At 36.5% G+C, this 19,631-nt stretch overlaps 1 protein-coding gene across 1 annotated transcript in view; it reads right to left on the bottom strand.

Annotated features, from left to right (window-relative positions):
* Positions 1–1,844: 1,844 nt before the first annotated feature.
* Positions 1,845–19,631, bottom strand: part of ABCC4 (ATP binding cassette subfamily C member 4) — a 220,836-nt gene continuing 203,049 nt past the window's right edge. Inside the window, exons 30-31 of the mRNA XM_016158617.2 lie at positions 12,406–12,540; positions 1,845–3,651 (exon numbers count right to left, since the gene is read on the bottom strand). Coding sequence (XP_016014103.1) covers positions 3,544–3,651; positions 12,406–12,540 — 243 coding nt within the window. The 3' untranslated portion in view covers positions 1,845–3,543. The remainder of the gene's footprint in view (positions 3,652–12,405; positions 12,541–19,631) is intronic.

The raw sequence follows: 19,631 nt of genomic DNA, 5'->3' as shown, positions 1-19,631 counted from the left end.
CTGCCTCACTGAATTGGCTTAAGCTATTTCTTCACAAGTTAAGACACCAACCATCTATGGTGTCATCAAAAGAATTTAGCATTAGACTGATTTTTATTTGTTTGCATCTTAGTCATACTAATGGAACCTACAAAAAAAAATAGTGCAGGAGGAAACTTTTGGAGGTAATGGATAAATTTACGGCAGAGATTGTGTTGGTTTCATGAGTGTATACTTATCTTCAAACTTATCAATAAAGTTGTTTAAAAAGTAGAACCTAGAAATTCTTTATAGTTCCTTATTTTTGTACTTATCCTGGAATTGGAAGACGGAGTGGGATTTATCTTATTAAATTGGTTAGAGAAAATATAGACCTTGATCTCTCATATACTAAAAACTTCAAATGAGGCCATTTCCTATGAGCCACAAGACAACCCTTAAACACCCTCATATTTTAAGCAGAAATAATTTCTCAGATGCACATCAGTTACTATTAGACAACTGAGCTACTGAATTTATTGATATTTTAAAAGAAAAAAGGCTAAGAACTTTTTTTAGTTAATTCAATTGTGAAATATGTCATGCAATCGAAAAGTGCAGCAAATAAATGAAGAACCCACCATCCTGGGCTCCAAATCATTTTAAGCACCCACAGAAGTTCCCCCTTTATTTCTCCCAATTGCTGTACCTTCCACCTTTCCAAAGTGAAGCACTGTTCTGACTTTAAACACAATAGTCGTGACTATGTCTAAACTATATAAATAGAAATATACTTTTGGGTCAGGCTTAAATTTGTGAGATTCACCTGTGTTGTTGATGTAGTTTAATCACTTTCATTGCTGTGGCATATTCTATTACATCACAGTTCATTTTCCTTCTGCTGCTGATGAGCATTTGGATTATTTCTAGTTTGGGGCTATTAGGAATTATGTTTCTAGGAGCATCCTAGAACACATCTCTTGGAGCACATGTGTATATGTTTGGGATAGAATTAATGGACCACAGGGTGTGCAGCTTGAGTAAATGCTGTCCAACTGTTTTCTTATTTTTTTAATATATACTTTTTTATACACAGAGTAATATATGAGAGTTCCTACTGCTCCATTGGCACTTGATCTATATTCTCAGCTTTTTTTAAATTCTAGCCATTCTAGTGGGTGTTTAGTGGTATCTCATTGTGGTTTTAATTTGTATTGCCCTGGTAGCTAACAAGAGTGAGCACGTTTCCAATTATTGGCCATTTGGATATTCTCTTTTGTGAAGTGCCCATTTAATTCTCTGTCCATTTCTCTAATTGGGCTGTTTTTCTTAATGAGTTTTAGGAGTTCTTTATGTTCTATAGTACTGGTTCTCAGACTTTAGTCTGCCATCAGCATCATCCCTCAGTGCTTGTTAAGACACGGATTATTGATACCACCACCAGAGTTTCTGATTCAGTAGATATGGAGTAAGAAACAAGAATGTGCATTTCTAATGGTTCTCGGGTGATGCTGATGCTGCTGGTCCAGGGGCCACACTTTGAGAACCAATGTCCCACAGTGTTTTGAATGTAGCAGCAATAGATGTTTCTTGTTAGTTTAGGGCAAAATCACCTTCCAAAAACCAAAGACCTCAACTGTTTAATACTCTTTGAGTGTAGGGCATAAGCTTTCTCCTTGGAAATAGTGCAAGGCGGTTTGCTTCAATGCAACTATTTTAATCTATCTGAAACCCATCTATCTGCTTAGAATATACGGTACACCCAGTAGCTAATGGAACCAGTAGGTAATGGAAGATATTTTTTGAACTCAGGAAAACACGTTGGTTTTCAACAGCAAGGATGTGAGCCAGTAATCCCTCTAAGAACAAAAATACATATCTCTATGTGTAGATGAAAACTGTCATTTATTTCAATTGAATTTTGTTTCATTAAAAACTCTATGATGATGTTAAAACAGAAATAAAATAAAAATATTTTTAACTGCCTTTAACCTTTAAAGACAACATAAACACACACAAACACACACATTCCAAATACTTTCACTGTTTTAACAATCCTCATTATCACCAGTGCTGTCATTTCAGTCTTCTGAACTACTAACCTTGACTATTAAACAATCTACTGGTTTACTGGACCAAACATTACCCATATTATTTCTAAATACGAAGATTTCAACAGCTACTACATTCACTGTATTTTTGTAATTTACTCTGTGTGTGCTTTTTAAGGCTTGATTCTATAAAACATCTGTTTCTCTCTGCCGAGAGTCCAATACCCTCCTATATGAAGGTATGTATATTAATATATGCAACTTGAGGGTAGTTGCACCTTATTCTGAGAGGTCATGAGAGTCCACTTAAAACCATGACAGTAAAACCTCTAGTAACTTAAACTCGACATATCATAGCCACCACCATCAAGAAAAACTAAAGGCCCACAGGGAAATAAAGTACAGCAAGCCGTAGGAAATATTGTGGTTTGTTGATTTACTAATCAGAAAGGCCTCAACAAATTTCTATTAGTGGTTAGGAGTAAACTAACCTGGGTAGGCTCATAAAAGAGAACCTTCTGGATGCATCCTGAGAACATACTATATAATTAGTCAATGTTTGCAATGATTTTTGGTTTTTCTCACCAAGAGAGCATATATGCAATTTAGAAGGGATTTTAATAAAGGCCAAACCAAAAGGCTTATAGTCAACAGAGGGGTAGCCATCAGTAAACCAGAAATCCAAATAGAACATTACTATGTTTTTAGGGATTACTGTTAGCGGATTGGACTTTTTGGAAAATATTACCACGTTCAGTCTAAAACTGCAATGGTTCCCACGCCAAAGTCACATGAATCTAAAAGATGATATAGGTGATTGCATTTGTTCCCTCATTATTAAATCACCTATAATGGCTCCTATTTTGAGAAAGCATTTTTTTTCTCTTCCTTCTCTTTTAGAACATATAATTAAATTGTCTTTCTATATTCTAACTATATATCTTTTTTCGGGGGGGGGGGGGCAGGGGTTGAGTAGCCTCTCCCTACCATAATGCCACTTATACTAAAGTATAATTTTTTGTTTTTCCTATTAATTTTATGTGTACTGTTTTAACCAGAGGCCTGTGGGGGGAAATAATGGATCCTAGTTATGTTCTATAAAGTGGTGAGACAAAATGGCAACCTTACACAGTTTTCAAGTAAACAGAATCCCTGATAAAAATGGAAAGTAATTTGTAATTTAGGAGTAGTAAAAAAAAATCTATTACAACTTTGTCTCATACCTTACAAAATGAGCTTTGGCTCCAGAGTCTTTTAAGGCACAAACCTGGTAGACAGCTTTAATTGGTGGCCTGCACCTCTGATTTGGATAAAGAAAAAAAATACTATAACATATAAATATAAATACAAATAAAAAGTAATTTTGTTAGAGCTTAAAATCATTGGGTGAAGTTGGAGGAGAAAATTCCAAACAAACTAACATCGTGTGTATGTAAATAACTTGCTATAGTGTGAAAAAAAGTAGAGCGTAGTTTACACGGTACAAAAACTATTGGAAAAATGACTTCGAAATAGACTTGATATCGTGGCAGAATCACAGTGCAGTCTCAAAAATAGTTAAGGCTGAGGGCTGTCCATTGGAAGTGCTTGTAGCCACGTGGCCATTCTGAGTAATATCTGGATAATTCCTTTTGAAGTACACCTGTTAAAAAAAAAAAGACGGGCATAAAAAGATCATGTTTAAAGTTTTAAACTCCTCCTCCCTAAGGCAATGCATTTCAATGTTTACTTCTTCATGTGAAGCAAATCTTATCATTAGTGGAGGCACAATTAGTAAAAGAAGACAAGAATGTATTTATTTATTCCATAAAAAAAGTAGCCCTATTAAAAACCTCCGTGGGGCTGGGTTTAGTGCCAAACAACCTGTAGATTCACTTTAATTCCGATCATTCTGATTTACAGATATGTTTTATCACTACATTAAATTGATAAGCAAAATCATTTTACTGACTCAAAACCTGGAGATAAATTAAAAACAGGGTGACAAAGAGGCTGGGACATCTAGCGTCTGCATGAGGGTTTCTCATTTTCACACATAAAATGAGCACAATAGATTTGGATGTTAATATCAGGTTGTAATCCCTATATTTTATAAACTCTGACTGACAAGCATTGAAACGCAGGCGTATATGTATGAAATGTCCTGGCGTTTAATTTGTGCAGCAAAGCAGTTATAGGGCCTATAGAAATGTGATCTGTGGATAGTGGGCCACAATAATGAAAAGAGAAGCAAAAGCTTTAACAATGACTCAACCAAGCAACTTCTCTAAAATGTAAGATGATACCAAATAATAAGGCAGTTCTTTGCCAAGTCTTTGAGTTCCTGAATTCTACCAATTTCTAGCTGAACTAGAAGAGATACAGGTTTTCTGATAAATGTATAATCAGAACATAAAGGAAATGAAATGCTGTCAAGTTTCTCTGTTCCACAATCATCAGTTTTTAGTGGCTGTATCATATCTCAGTTCCTTGACAGATGCGTCTAACAAAATGAAATAATGTCAAGACTTGTGAGCTCTTATCACAAAATGTGTTTGGGTGAAAAAGGACTTTAAATGTAATTTTTTTTTCAAAGAAGAATGTGAAAAGTTTTGTTTGATTCTTTAAAACAGAAAATGTAGCATCTATCTAATGCTGACATGTGTCATGAGCTGACATGTGTCATGGATCTATTTTATAAAACCTGGCTCCAAATATATTTGTGGATGCTGTCAACTAAGTTATCATGGGATATAATGGACTTCACATACGAAAAAGAAAAGCACTGAGACAGCTACCTTCGCATTAAGTGTACCTTTTCTCTTGTTACTTGCATACTTGCTATTCCAAAAATAACATTATACATGAAATACTATATATCACTTAAGAAGAAAAATAGGAAATTCTTTAATAATGCTTGGACCCCACTGGGTGAAATCTGAGGCTATTTCCATTATAATGGTAGTATTTAAAAATAAGGCCTGTATTGGGGCTAATTTCATTTCATCTCCCTCCATTTTTAAAGGTAGCCATATTTTATGTGGTTATGTACTTATATACTCTAAAGAATCTATTTTTTAATGAAACTAAAAACAGCTAAAAGAACAACTGGAAATATATTTTATTTTCTACTACTTGATAGTCCTCCCCAAAATAAGCCAGTTCTTTTCCTTATAAGCCTCAGTGTAATTTGTTTTATAAAGAAAATGTTATTAGCAACTTTTAACTAAATTGGTCTTAGTTTCATTGTCTGAAATACTTGAAACTGAAAACATGCTTCCTGTGTATAAACTCCTTGATTTTACCTGTCTTTTTCTCATCTGTTGCCAAGTTTTATACTCTACCTAACAGCAGAAGTGTGAGAAGGCATCTTTTTTATAATGCAGATTATGAAGGTACTTGAGATGACTGAACACTTTCGAGCAGAGTCTTTGTGTACAGGCCAAGCACTAACCTTGTGCCATACATACAGTTTAGTGAGAATGAACTGACAGAGTCTTGAGCCAGAGTTCAACATATTGGACAATGCCTTCTGAATACAGTGTAAATTAATGCTCACCATTATCCATGCAGGAAAGTTTTTATCGCTCTGTTGCATGTAATAAGATCTAATTCCATGATGGTAGCTTTATTGAGAAGCTAGAGTTTAAATATTCACCTTAGTTTCAACCAATTTTAGAGAAATTATAACGAACTCTATGAGATGGAGAAGTCCAATCTCAGCTCTTTCTCCCGGGACTCACTGCTGATCCTGGAAAAATCACTTAACGTCTCTTCAATACTGGCTGCCTCATTTGTGAATGAGACAATGACTTAACTCATAGGAACTAATTAATGGCTATAAACTACATGTTGAAAACACACCAAGTTAAGTGTTAGGTGTGGTTATGATGCTGCTCAGAGAAGTGGCCCCTTAGTCCACAGAAAGTAGCAGCATTACCCAGTGTGAATGATGAAAACAAATCATCTGAGAGGCTCTTTTGATTTTATCTTTACAGAACCCCAGAGTCATACTGAAGACACCTTTAATTCAGTGAATACGGTAACATGGGAGGCAAAATAGTAATTAAAAGATTATATAAGTTGGAGTATTAACACTAACTGGTGACTTTGAGCAGTTACTTTGGCTCTTCTGCCTTAGTTTCTCCATTTGTCAAAAAGGGATAATGCCAACTCAGAATGGTAGCAAAGATCAAAGGAGACAATGTCATAATAGTTCGATTTCAGGGCATGTTCCTCTTTTCCACCTTCTCTTGGGTTTAGGTCATTATAATTTGTTGAGGATGAGATACAGAAATAAACCCATCTTTGATGAAATCAGGAGTCATCTAAATCTCAAATGGCAAAATATCTGTAAGGGCTGCCATATGCAACTGGATCCAACGCGGCCGTAGTAAACAGCAATCAGGGAGAGTACAGTTCTCCAACTCTGGCAAATTCTAAGGTATGCCAATGAGAAATCATATAGAATTAGCATCTGTTTTGAAGTGTGTATATTTGTGAGGTCCTAAGAGAAGAGAGATTTTAAAATGCAGGTAGCATTGTAACATCACATCTCTGCAGGCTACAGAGGAGTGCAGACTAAATGAATATACATTCTCAAATTTTCTCTCTCTTATACACATACACACACATATTCTTTCTCTGAGTCATAAGGAGCTTCTAGATTAAATAGAAAGAATTCCCTTTTGCCTGAAATGATATCCTAGCCATAACGATTCTGGCAAACAATTGGTCTAGGAAAAACTCACTTAATTCAGTAGTAGAAATAACAACAACAACAACAACAACAACAACAACAATAATGTAGCATAGGATCTTTAAAATACACCAAAAAAAGTGAGAAAAAGGAACAAGATAAGTACATTATGAATAAATATTCACTGAACAGGTGAAAATTATGAAAAAATATAATGCAAAACAGTCAAAGAAAATGTAGTAGAATAATCAACCCATGGACAACGGAGATCTGACAGTATAGGAAAACATGATACAGCAACAGAAGATAACCATGAGTTGACAGAGGCCAAGGGTGAAATGGAAGAGAAAAATGAAAATATCAAAGAAATGAGAGTTCTATTAATGGCAGCACAAAGTAGAGTATACACGGCTGAAAAAACAATGAAAAAACATGGAGGACAGGATTAAGAAAGCAAGCAAAATAAGTGTAAATTAAAAGATCAAGTTGAAAGTAGCTTTATAAAATAGACAAAAGATAGACAACATATATAGGATAAAGAGGAGAATCCAATCAAAAAAAATTCAAAGATACGATTCAACTAAACTTCTAAAAATAAAAGACGACTTGAATCTAGAGACCAAATAGTACATGATATCCTAGGAAAAACTAATTACTTTTAAAATAGAGGAGGAAAAAAATTCCTTTGGGCATCCCAGAAAGATCATTATGTTTAACTAGGCCTTAGACTTATCCATATGAATAAACAATACCAAACACCCTAGAGCAAAGATAACATATTAAGTGAAAGAAAGTGTGACCCCAAAATTTTATAACCAGAAAATTTAGAGATGCAGCAGACAAATATTTCATATATATGGTAAGTCGAGGATTCTAATTCCAATGAATCCTCTTTTAAGATAATATAGAACATGGTTTTCCAACCTTCTCTTTTTACTGCCACCCCATAATACTAACTACATTTCACTTTACATTGAAAGTCAGTACAGATTCACTATCTATATTTACCTATACTTAAAAGAGTTTCACGAGACATTTACTATTACTGTGAAAGATACTGTTATTTCTCTCCTATTCCGTTTCTTTCCATTTCATTTCTTCAAATTCCCTGATCATGACTGACTAAATGGATCTCACAGCCCCACTTATAGATCACAACCCAAAGTTTAGCCAACTAAGAGACGGAGACACTATAATTTAAAACAAGTAGAATAATAGAGGCTTAAATATTTTTAAAGATTTGAAGGTAAACAGTAGAAGGAAAACTACTGAAAACAATTAAAATTTGGTGGTGGAACAAAGAGAGGGCAGATATGTTGTTGTTTATAATGAGTGAAATAATAATAATGAAAAAACATATTCCTAGAAGAAATAAAAGGAACATACATAAAGCAATGAGCAAAAACAAACAAAAAACAAACAAAAATTACAGACTACAAATTAAAAGGTTACAAAAAGAACATTAAAACCTGAAAGCATGACAGGACAGAACTAAAATAGAACAAACCTATAATCTCAATAAATACATTTAAAATAATTAAAATACATATAAAATAATTGTATTTTATAATACGATTAAATACATTTGTTTAAAAAAGGACTGAGATTAAATCTCAGAGCTAAGCTTAACTAAATGCCATTTATAGAGACAAGTCTTTAGTCTGACATTAGAAGACAATCAAAGACATACCTGACAAATGAAAAAAAAGGGAAAGCAGGGGACTCAATTTTAGTTTTGACCCAGCATGGACTTAGAGCCTATGGCATTAAATGAATCAAAGGAAGACACTTTAAAATAGTAGAGAATAGAATTCATAGTGAAAACATAAGACATGATTACCTGTGGACAGAAAAATCATAGCATCAAAATTATCAACACAAAAATGACAAGAACTGAAAAGTAGAACTTTTTACGATATACTAATTCACTTCTCTAAGCCAAGCCATATCAAATGGATCAAAATAAATAAGGATAGAGAGGACCTAAGTAATGTAATTAATGAAGTAGATCAAATTAAAAGTTATTAAACTCTATACTTTTAATAGACAATAGTCCATCTTTTAAAATGCCGGAAGAATATTTTTAAAAAATTGCCTGTATTAATAAGTACTGCTTCTGAGTGTTAACAGTACAGGTGGCAGTTTTTGATCACAAGGCAATGAAAGTCAATAGTGAGGTATAAAACAGAAAACAAACATAAAAACAAACCCATATTACCAGGAAGTTTTAAAGACCTCCTTTTAGAATAATTCTTGGTCCAAAGAGGAAATCAAAACCAAAACTGCAGAATCTATATATAAAAATTTAACTATGACAAAAATACTACACACCAGAACCTGTAAGATATAGTTAGAACAACATTCAGAGAAAAGTTTACAGCCTTAAAATACTTACATTGATAAACAAAGAAAAGAAAACAAATGTATTCAAGAGGAAGCCACAACAAAATAAACCAAAGAAGGAAGGAATTAAAGATAAAAGCAGAAACTGATACACTGTAAGACAGAATACAGGAACTAGTAAGTAAATCTGAGCGCCTTCTTTGAGGGAAAAACGTAAAATTCTAACCGTTAACTTAATTAGAAGAGAAAATGGGGAGTAGGGAATGGAGAATGCATTAATACTAAGAGCTATTGAAAAGAGTGAGATAACTATATGCATTGATATAATCTGATATGTAATATTAAGTGAAAAAAAATAAGGAATAGCCATAAAGGCCATATATGTACAAGTTCTTGTTGATGCACAAAATATATCAACTGAGCAGTCAAAAATGGGAAAGATAATGCAGGAGTAGTACAGTGACTTACTTTTTATTTATAAATTTTTAAAAAACCTATTAAAAACAGTAGAGTCGTTGACTTTTGTAGCATTAAATGTATTATTTGTTAAAAACCATTGAAATAAGTTGTAATTCTTTAGTCTCTAAAGCTACTTAGAACTTCAGATATGTTTTTTTTTGTTAGTGAGAAGAGTTCAATAGATAGTCTTTTAAAAAATCCAACTTTCATCAGCAATAGGTAGAATTTTTTTTTTATATTTGTGAAATGCTCTATGTTCTTCAAAGCACTTAAGCATATACTCTCTCCTCTGATCCTTGTAATAACAGTGTCAAGAAGCTGAGTAGTGCTGTAGTGCCTGCACTGCAGGTAAGGACTCTGAGGCTGAGACCTTGGGTGACGTGTAAGTCCACATGGCTGCCAAGTGCTTCTTCCACCTATTCGAAATGGTGCAGGCTCCTAGAATCTAGGATATTAGGATTTTGTAATTTTGGGGTTGCATCTGGTAATTTCATGAATAGATAAAACGGCACCTCTGTTATGCATGTGGAACGAAGCAACTACTAAAACCTCAATTGGGTTTGCTTCATCATGGAGTAGAATGAATAATGGGCATTCATCCTTTGTTATGGGCTAAATTATGTACCTCAAAATTTATATGTAGAAGTACTAACCCTCTAATACCTCAGAATGTAATTGGATTTGGAGATAAGGTCAGTCAAGTTAAAATGAGGTCATATGGTGGACCCTGATCTAATATGACTGGTGTCCTTATAAGAGGAGGACATTAGGGTACAGACATACACAGGGGGAAGACTATGTGAAGACAAAGAGGGAGGAGGTGGTCATTTATAAGCCAAGAAGAGAGGCCTTAGAGGAAACTGACCCTGCCCACGCCTTGAACTCAGAATTCTAGCCTCCAGAACTGTGAGGCCATAAATTTGTCATTTAAGCCACCAATTCTGTGGTACTTCGTTATGGCAGCCCTAGCAAATTAATGTACTCTTCAACTTTATGTCTCTAAAAAGTACTTTCTCTACTATTTCATGGATCATCTAAAATGGTCAATTGCAGAGTCACTCAGCTTGCCTGCACCAACATTATCAGAAAAGCAACTATGTGGTCAAGAAAACGTGACTTGGAAGTACCTTTTCTCAGATTATTTTCTTTTCAAACGAATGAATTTTAATCTGTTAGAGTAAAAAGCTTGTTGACTTAGCTAATCCTCCCAGGGTTACAGTTTTGAATGATGCACTGATATCTATCTGACGCTTGCACATTTAAAATTTGACAATATGACAGTTTGTTCTCCTAAGAGGACCAAGCGTATACAGAAATAATGTCAAAAAGATCTTCAGCTGGAATGAGACTAGAGATATGTATTCCCTTATGACTTTCCGTAGGGGTGACCTAGGCCTCTGGTAGGATCAAAATCCAAGAGTAATGATCTGCTACCGTGTAAACTTAAGGGACTGGCCCTACCGTGAACACCACATGAAACGAGAGGCAGCATTTTCAAACTGGACACAGTATTTAGTACCAAGAATGGCACCCAGCAAGTCATCTGCTCTCCATCGACCAGCTCTGTGACCTTAGGCGAGCCCTTGATCCAATCTCCTCATCGTCCATAAAGGGGGATAAAAAAGAACCACCATGAGGATTAAGTGAAATCATATATGTGAGAACCAGGTAAGATAAATTATAAAGAACTACACAAATGTAATTTACCATTAATATTGTTAAATTAGGTACAAGATTACTGGACCAGGAAATAATGAGATTCCTAATTCTATGACCTATATGTTTTTCTATATGTATTTAAAATATTATACAATTCAATTTACAGTTAAAATATGGGAAATGCAAAAACATATAAAAAGGGAAAACATGCCCATAATTGTAACGCCCAGATATAAACAGTTCTGATGCAGAGCCTCACCATATACTGGTGGAGGTCTCATTCCACCTATGCCATGCCTCGCAAGTGGCAAGAACGTCAGACTTTCCTTCCTTCCCTCCATCCTTCCACCAGTCCAACTCTCATTTTGTTCCAGAAAGAATTACAGGTAGCTGCATGACACTAGCTAAGTCCCTTAAACCTGACCTTGGTTATCACATCCGTAGAATGAGATACTCCATCACCACTGTTGTAAGATATCGTATAATCTAAATGTTATTAATTAAGCACCTTTCTCATGCCATACAGTGTCAAATTCTCATACATCATCTCCATGAAAATGCTTTGTAACTTTCAAGCACCATTAACACTATAACATTAAGGTATTATAAATTCTTGATTTGTCCTGACGACAATTTTATCTTCTACAAGGCAGATAAAGCATAGAGGAAATAAGTGTATCTAATTCTAAACAACAGAGAATTAGAGGGAAATCTAGAGAAAAAGTGGAGCCTCATGTAGGTGTTTTCCTTACAAATTATAAAACAGAAAACAAAAGCAATCTACACATTTCCCTGGTAGATCTTCCTAGACTCAATGAACAATATTCCGCATTTTTTCCCTCAAACTCTCAAATTTCCTGGATGTACCTTGACAGCATTTGCATCTCAAATATGCTGAGCACCAATCAAAATGAAATCCAATGGATCTGCAAAATGTGAGTATTCTGTGCTCTACGAGACTCTCTGAGCACAGAGAGTAAAAATGTATGAAAAGTCCCATCTGAAGTCTCTTAGGAACATGTGCTCGCACACGTGAGCATGAACACAGCCTACACCCCACCCCACCACGTCTGCTGATTTTTAGCAGACCTGACTTCAACCTGGGACATGTTGTTAAGACCCAGTCATGAAGCTTTGTGTCTGGAGGCTTGTAATTGAAAAGGGCACAGAGTGCTTGCTACCATTTCCCTGGAGCCAGGTTGTGAGGAGCGAGCTGTTGAGATGAACTTTAATTATAACTCTTTGTGGCGCGCTCACCTGTTTTGCTATTTCAGTGAGGGCAGCAGCTTCTGCCTTACCCAGTTGTTGCACCATCTTGTAAAATAGGCTGTCTTTATTTTGCAGCAAAACATATGGCTCATCATATTCTTTCAGTCTTCCTGAATCCAAAACCTGTTAATCAGCAGAAGGAAACCCATTAGCGTACAATGTTCTGCAGTAACATATTATAACTCAGACAATATTTTGGAAAGGGGTGGAAGAGGGAGAATAGAGAGACTCTATTTGGGTGGTAGTCCTGGCTGGTGTTTAAATGGTTTGATTACCCTGTTTTACTAGGCAGACAAAGGCCTAACCCGACCTTTTATTATTATAATGCTATAGGAAAGGAAGAAAACGAAAGTTTTAGACTATGATTATGGGCACTCAGCAGTCCTGTGGTATTTTATATTCTGCCAAGGGCATTCTGCAGTTGTTATAATTCATTAGTGCTTTAGCTCTCAAACTCTGAGCTTTGAAGACTATTTATACATACGTTCGGAGTTGGGAAATTTCTTGATTTAAGAAAATCAGACCTAATTTATTTAAAAAGTAGGAGGATGTCATACAGACCAGATGGCAGTAACCGGACAGCAAATTAATTACTCAGCTCGTTTGACAGAATCTAAGCAATATTTAGAAAAGAAGTAAACGCTTCTGAGATTTCTTAAGGGTCCTAGATTACGTCACCTGGTAAGAGGGACAATATCCTTGTCAGAGAGATTAAGGTGCCTCTTGAAGTTGGTTTTGGTTATAGTTTATTATTCTGAGAGTGAAAGGCTACCCCAAAGAGTTGCTACCTAAGCAGCTTTAGCATAATTGCTCTGCACAGAAGAAAACTCTAGAAAACCAATTTTCTCTTTGGATAAGACTCAAGAAACAATTAAGAAATTGGGCTTCAAATTCCAGTGATCACAATCCGCACAGCATTCGGACAGTGCAATCTGAATTGCTGAGGATCTGAATATCTGTATTCACAATTATCTTTCCTTGCTTCTTTTTCTCTCTTCAGCTGCCTGCCTTCCAGTCTTTTTATTGCTCATTAATATGTTCACTGGAAATCGAAAGGGAGAGAAAGTGGCTCTTAACTCTGCATTTCTACTTATTAGTGGCTTCGGTTAATGGCTTCGGAGGGAAAAAAAAGTCTGAAACAATTGGCTCAAATGATGTACCTAAGTAAACAGTTCTGATATTAAGTGGTATTTAGTTCTTCATTTAGGCCATATTTACAGTAAATTTATCTTAACAGAATATGTTGAAAATCTAAGCAGGACACAGATTGTTTCTCCACATCCAGGTATTACAGTTAATTCTGTCTCCTGGTATTGAATTGGAAACATTTATTACATCTTTCATAGAGGGCATTTACATGTTAATCTTTTGTTTACTACTATGAATCACTGCTAAGGGCAGCTTTCTCAAAAGAGTTGAAGAATAATTGAAACTGCCATATACACATAATGATTAAAATGTCCTATAATTTGGCATGACAATTTAGATGCCCCAAATGTATAATTTTACTTAAGCATAGCATTATAAAACACAAGCACTCCTGATGGTGAAGAAGAAAAAAAAATGCGATTTTAAAATATATGTCTTTCTCATGCTAAAGGCTAAGTAAATAAGCGAATCAAATTATTTCATACAATGAAAAACTTTACATTCTGCAAAAGCAACAAGTAAATTTTTAAAAATCGCCACTTCAGAGTTAGTGAGAAAGGGGTTCTCTGACTAGAAAGCTTACACATAATTTTTAATGGAAGAGTTACTAATAGTTTGTCCTTGTCCAAATTTCTATTTATTCAAATTTGAATGAACAGTAAATCTTCCCATTTTCTCACATATTGTCTGAAAACAAATGAATGCCACTGAGATGACTAGTTCTCAGAATTGACTGGTATCTAAAAAGGCAGAACCAGGAAAAAATGAACACTCTTAAAAAACAATAGGATAAACAATATAAATGAGAGAAATATTATTTTGGTCAAAATATTTTGAGCCTTATATGTATTAGCAATTTAATACTTATGCGTTAAATTTTATAAGGGGAGTTTCCAGTTTGGGGTGTGTGTGAGACAGAACTGTGATGATTTGTTATATTGCTTGATAATTTATTAGAAGTTAAATTTTAACTTCTGTAAGATAACTTTAAAATGTAAAATAAATATACGTCTTTAATACTCTTTTGACATGCATTAAAACAAAATACAGTATCTTAAAATGAACTACATTAGTATAGCCCCAAATAAATGAATTTACAAGGTTTGAGAGATGAGATGCCCTAACGTACAAATGCCATGTAACAAAGAGTATAGCTACCATAAGATCCAAAAAATCACCCCATAGTGAAAATAATAGTTTTCTGAATTGGAAAAGGAAAATAAAAATAGTTATGTTGAGCATTCACTCTGCCACATGCTTTATAGTCATCACTGTTAATTCTCAAGATAGAGTAGACAAGCACAGTACATCCATCCATCCATCCATCCATCCATCCATCCATCCATCCATCCATCCAACTAGTCAGTATTAAGTTAGTACCTATTATCAAAGCACCACTCTAAGAATGGGAGATTCAAAGATAATCTAGATAGAGTCTATCAAGAATCTCAGAGCCAGAGATGAAGATTGAGGTACAGTTAAGTTAAATAACTTGGCTGAGGCTGTAGAATCAGTAGATGGAAGAGCTGGGATTCGGCCACAGGTCTGAACCTGTAATCTTTCCTCGCCATGTGAGGACCCAGAGGAAGATGCTGTTTATTATCAGAAGGAAAATAAGGGAGATGAGAATTTTAACATTCAATTTTTTAAGATATTTTTCCATATGGATATCTTACATTAACTTTGTATAATTTAAGTGAATATGCCTATAAACAGAAACATTTCCCCTGTCAGCTGTCCCCTGCAATTTTATTATACTCAGGCTAAAATTATTTACTGTGTCTGGTATATAGTTGCAGTAAAAGAAAACCAATTTTATTAAGCTATCAGGATTAATAAAGAGCAAGTAACACATGGCCAAAACACATTTGAGGAAAATTTAAAAAAACTTTCATTAATTCTTGAATTTATTCAGCTAATGTTTATTGCATACTTAACTACATTCATGTCATTATGCTAGATGCTGTGGAAGGGGCAAAGGTATGTAAGTCATAGCCCCTGCCTTTAAGGGAGCCTGTACTCAAAGGACAGATAAAAAAATCATCAAGTGTCTATAATGCAAGAAAAAAAGCCCAACGAAGAGGAAGTTAGAGGTAGAAGAGATGACTTCTGGCCAGAGGTTCTGAGGATGAACTTCAAGGAGAGCGAGCAGTGAACTGGGCCTTGAAGGTGGATAGACTTGAACATACAGAAATGGGGAGGGTGGGTGGATACTGGTCATTCCAGATACAGGCAACAACATGGGCCAAGAAAGCTGGAAGTGAGCTTGTCATCTCCTTAAGGGTAAGGTTATATGGCATCTCCAGGTCTTGGCATTGTAAACAATGCATAACAGGCACCCAAAACATGCTGGCTGAAGGTTAAATACAAAGGAAACTAAAGTCAAGGCATGACTGAGTGACTGCCCAGTGGTATAGTCTGGCAAGATGACAGGGTAAGATCAAGGGGGAGAGGCGGGGGGAGGGGGGAGCAGGGAATGCCGAGCTGGCTAAGATTATGGATTATGGGATGAGGGACACAGACTTGAAGGACCACGTGCCTCAGGTTGATTGCTGTGGGCAAGAGGGAGAGGAAAAGTGAGGGAAAGAAAGACCAGGGTAGGGGATGGAGGCTTGAAACTCATTTATACCAAACACTGGAAAAGAGGAAAGAGAGAAGGCACAGTCAGAGAGGAATCAGTCCCGGGAGGAGCAAGAGCGCAGCGCTGCAGACTCAGACGCCGGGTGCTGCACGAGCTGCGCTGGCATGCGCACTGAAAAAAAGGTGAGGAATCGCATTCTAACCGCTTAGCCTGCACGTTTACTGGTTTGATTAAAAAGTCTAGTGGTTTTTTTTTTTTTTTTTCCTTCCAGACAAATCGTTCTTTATTGTGGGAGATGTGGCAACCTCAAGGAGGGTTAACAGCCCAGCGGGGCATAACCCCAGCCAACTGGCAGCCAGAGTTGGTCTGGGTGCCACCTGCCCCATTTTCCATCTCTCTCAGTCCGTCATTGGACAGATTCTGCATAGAATCTGAGGTCAAAAAGTCTAGATTTTTAAGAACAAGTAAACATAAAGCAACTCCCAATTTTCCTTTCATACATATCAATGGGTATAATCTTGAACTTTTATTTTAGTATCTTTTATATCTATAAGAAAAACCTCCTGGAATCTCCTGCTGTACCCCCACTCTTCCTATAATCCATGTTAAACTAGGAACTAAACCACACATTAGAGTCAGAGTGACAGCATTCCCTCGGCCCCAGGATCTCTCCAGGAATGCCAACCTTAAATCACTTGTCGCTCTCTAGTAGGTTCAGGAAAAATATATTACGTTGGATGAGTCAGTCAGTTACATAAGCTCAATGAGGATGTCTTTATCAGGCCTGTGTATCTGCAAATATTCCAGGTAGCTGTCCTAGATATAAAAATTAAATGGTCCTATTGCAAAATAATTTAATCCATTTTAATTGCCAGGATGCCATCAGTGACAGTGGGGTGGCTGCAGGGAGATGTAGGGGCAGTTCAGGGTGGAGGTAAAGAGATGCCTAAAACAGCTTTAATATGGTGACCAGCAATAAAGGGAGATCCCACTGAAAATCAAGCAGAGTGGGGAGGAGCAAGATCTGAGTTTCAGGTGTCTTCTTTCAGCTGCCAGGTGACAAAGGGGCACAGGAACAGTTAGTTATCCAACCTTGGAAGCCAGGTCCCTCGATTGGTAAAATGGGTGCCTGAGATTTTCTCTGTGGCAAAAATTACTCAAAATCCTTTCTTAGGTCTTGAAGTGGTACATCATTCTTCTCATCTGGATGGATGAAGACTAGGTCACAGTGACTTCCACAGCTGCTCCCCCAAAGCTCCTGGTATTGTAAGTCTGTAACCCTCCTCCCGCCCCTGTAAAGTATTTCTTCTTCCAAATTGTGTTATCTTCATATTAGTATTTTTCTCCCTCTGAAAATATGAATGAAATCTCTTGGCCTATTTTTGAAGGAGCTTTTCTCAAATATTCTAATTGTGGCTATGTAGGCTTATTAAAGGAAAGTTTCATGACAATTAAAAATAGAATTTAAATAAAACTCTAGTTAGCCCTGAGTCCTTTTTGTGCTTTTCTGGGTGAAATGTTAAAAGTGTTTCTAGTTTTGATTTCTCTGGGAAAAACTCTACTAAAAAGACATTTGAGTTTAGGAAGAAAGGTAAAGATTCTACAACCATAAGGATAAAATAGAAGAAGTGGAATCTGAGTTTCTTAGCCTTGGCTACGGGTCTCCAGAATTCATTCCCAAAGAATTCTCTAACTGCGGACTGAAAGCACTGGAAACAGGAAATAATGTTGTTAGCAGCTGCAGATTTTCACATGCTTCTTTTGCTCCACTACTAGGGAGAATCCGGGGTGTTATACATTAGAGTGTGTAGGGATTGGAGGAAAAAGCTGTGCCATTGGCTGGAAACAGGTCACAAGTAACCAGTTAATCCTAAAAACTACAGGGAAGAAGCTGTCTTTAATGCAGAGATATGGTGAGTCTTAGGCAAAAGAGGATTTCTAAAGCGTCTGTCTTGCTCCACTGTTTTGTGGCAACTGAGCGAATGAGGAAGATTAAATTAGCTGTCATTACAACTACATCATGTTTAATAAAGTTAAAATTGAGAGAACATCTTTGTAAAATAGAATTCTAAGCCTAACACATTAATGACGCTTAATGAACCAAAACTGGGTAAATCCCTTTGGAGAGCCATCATATAAACAAAGCTATTAATTAGGTCACAGTTGTTTCCCAACAAGGCTTTTGTTTGATTTACTTACAGTAAACAAAACCATATTCATCCGTCTTTGTGCAGAAGTATTCACCAGTGCAACAAAATGTAATTATTACACCTTAAGCATTTGCAATTACACGACTTGATGATGACAACACTGTTGGTTATGCCCTTCATTAGCATCCATCACTTCCCCAGCCACTCCCTAGGCTGGCCACCCGCCCTCTGGAGCATTAGGCTTTGTGGCTGATTAACTTGTCTCTATGTCCTGAAAGCTTTCAGAATAACAGAACAGATAAATCACTTGTTTTCTGGAAAGGAAACAGGTATTTCTATAGCAATCAAGGAAAAAAAAAAACTGCTTCAAAACTCAAAGGTTTGAGAAAGAACATTATTTATGGCGTTTTGCCAAATTGAAAGCTGATTGGTTATCAGAAGCTCTAGAAGAAAATACAAAGTTTACACCCGGGGTATAACTCGACTCTGAAGCTAGGAAATTTATTATGTCTCTTAAGTTCCCTGAGATCTAATCCTGCCATATAAAGAAGTCAGCAACAGAAACCAGCTCTGACCAAGATGTAAATAAGTGGCCAAGTTTACATCTCCTGGTGGGACCTTCCTGTGACATCACCATAGGACATCTCCAGGGTGTCCTACAATGAATGTCTTCCAAGACTGGGTGGGGTTGGGAATGGGAAGGGTAGCTCTGTGGTGAAATGTAAGGTCTACCACAGAAAACAAGGTCAGTCATCGCAAAGGTAACATGCTCTAAAGAGAATCTTTGCATTTCCCTTCTCCTAATCAACTTCTCCCTTGGTCTTCCCCATTCACCCAGATGCTCTGATCCTACACCTGGAAGCCAGCACTGACTCCTTTCTCTCCCCTCATATCCCACATTCGATCCAACACATAGTCTGCTTGGCTCTACTTGGTTATCTACCCCAAGTCTAACCATCTCACCATATCCACAGCTAGCACTTCAGTCTAAGCCACCAACATCTGACGAGAAGAGAGGGCACAACTGTAAAAGCGAGAGCGAATACTACCTTTCTTTCATTATTCTCATCTGTGAGCCAAATCTGGGTCTCTACAAACCACATTTCAGAAGCTCTTTGGCCAGCTGGCTCTTTGTTAGGTTCTTCCAGTAGGGGGCACCAGAAGCAGACTGAAGATGGGACACAGAACAAATGGTCTACCTGGTTTCTGCCACTTGTGCCAGCATCATGCCAGCAGTGGAAACTGGTTCCAGACTCCCTCATCAAGCTCTCTTCACAAAGCTGACCAGCAGCTGGGCAGAGGTCCCTCCCTGGAAGTCTGAGCACTGACTCTTT

Source organism: Rousettus aegyptiacus, unplaced genomic scaffold (assembly GCF_014176215.1).
Source record: "Rousettus aegyptiacus isolate mRouAeg1 unplaced genomic scaffold, mRouAeg1.p scaffold_m13_p_11, whole genome shotgun sequence".
In the NCBI taxonomy this organism is placed as follows: Eukaryota; Metazoa; Chordata; class Mammalia; order Chiroptera; family Pteropodidae; genus Rousettus; species Rousettus aegyptiacus.
This window is presented reverse-complemented; position numbering and strand designations above follow the sequence as displayed.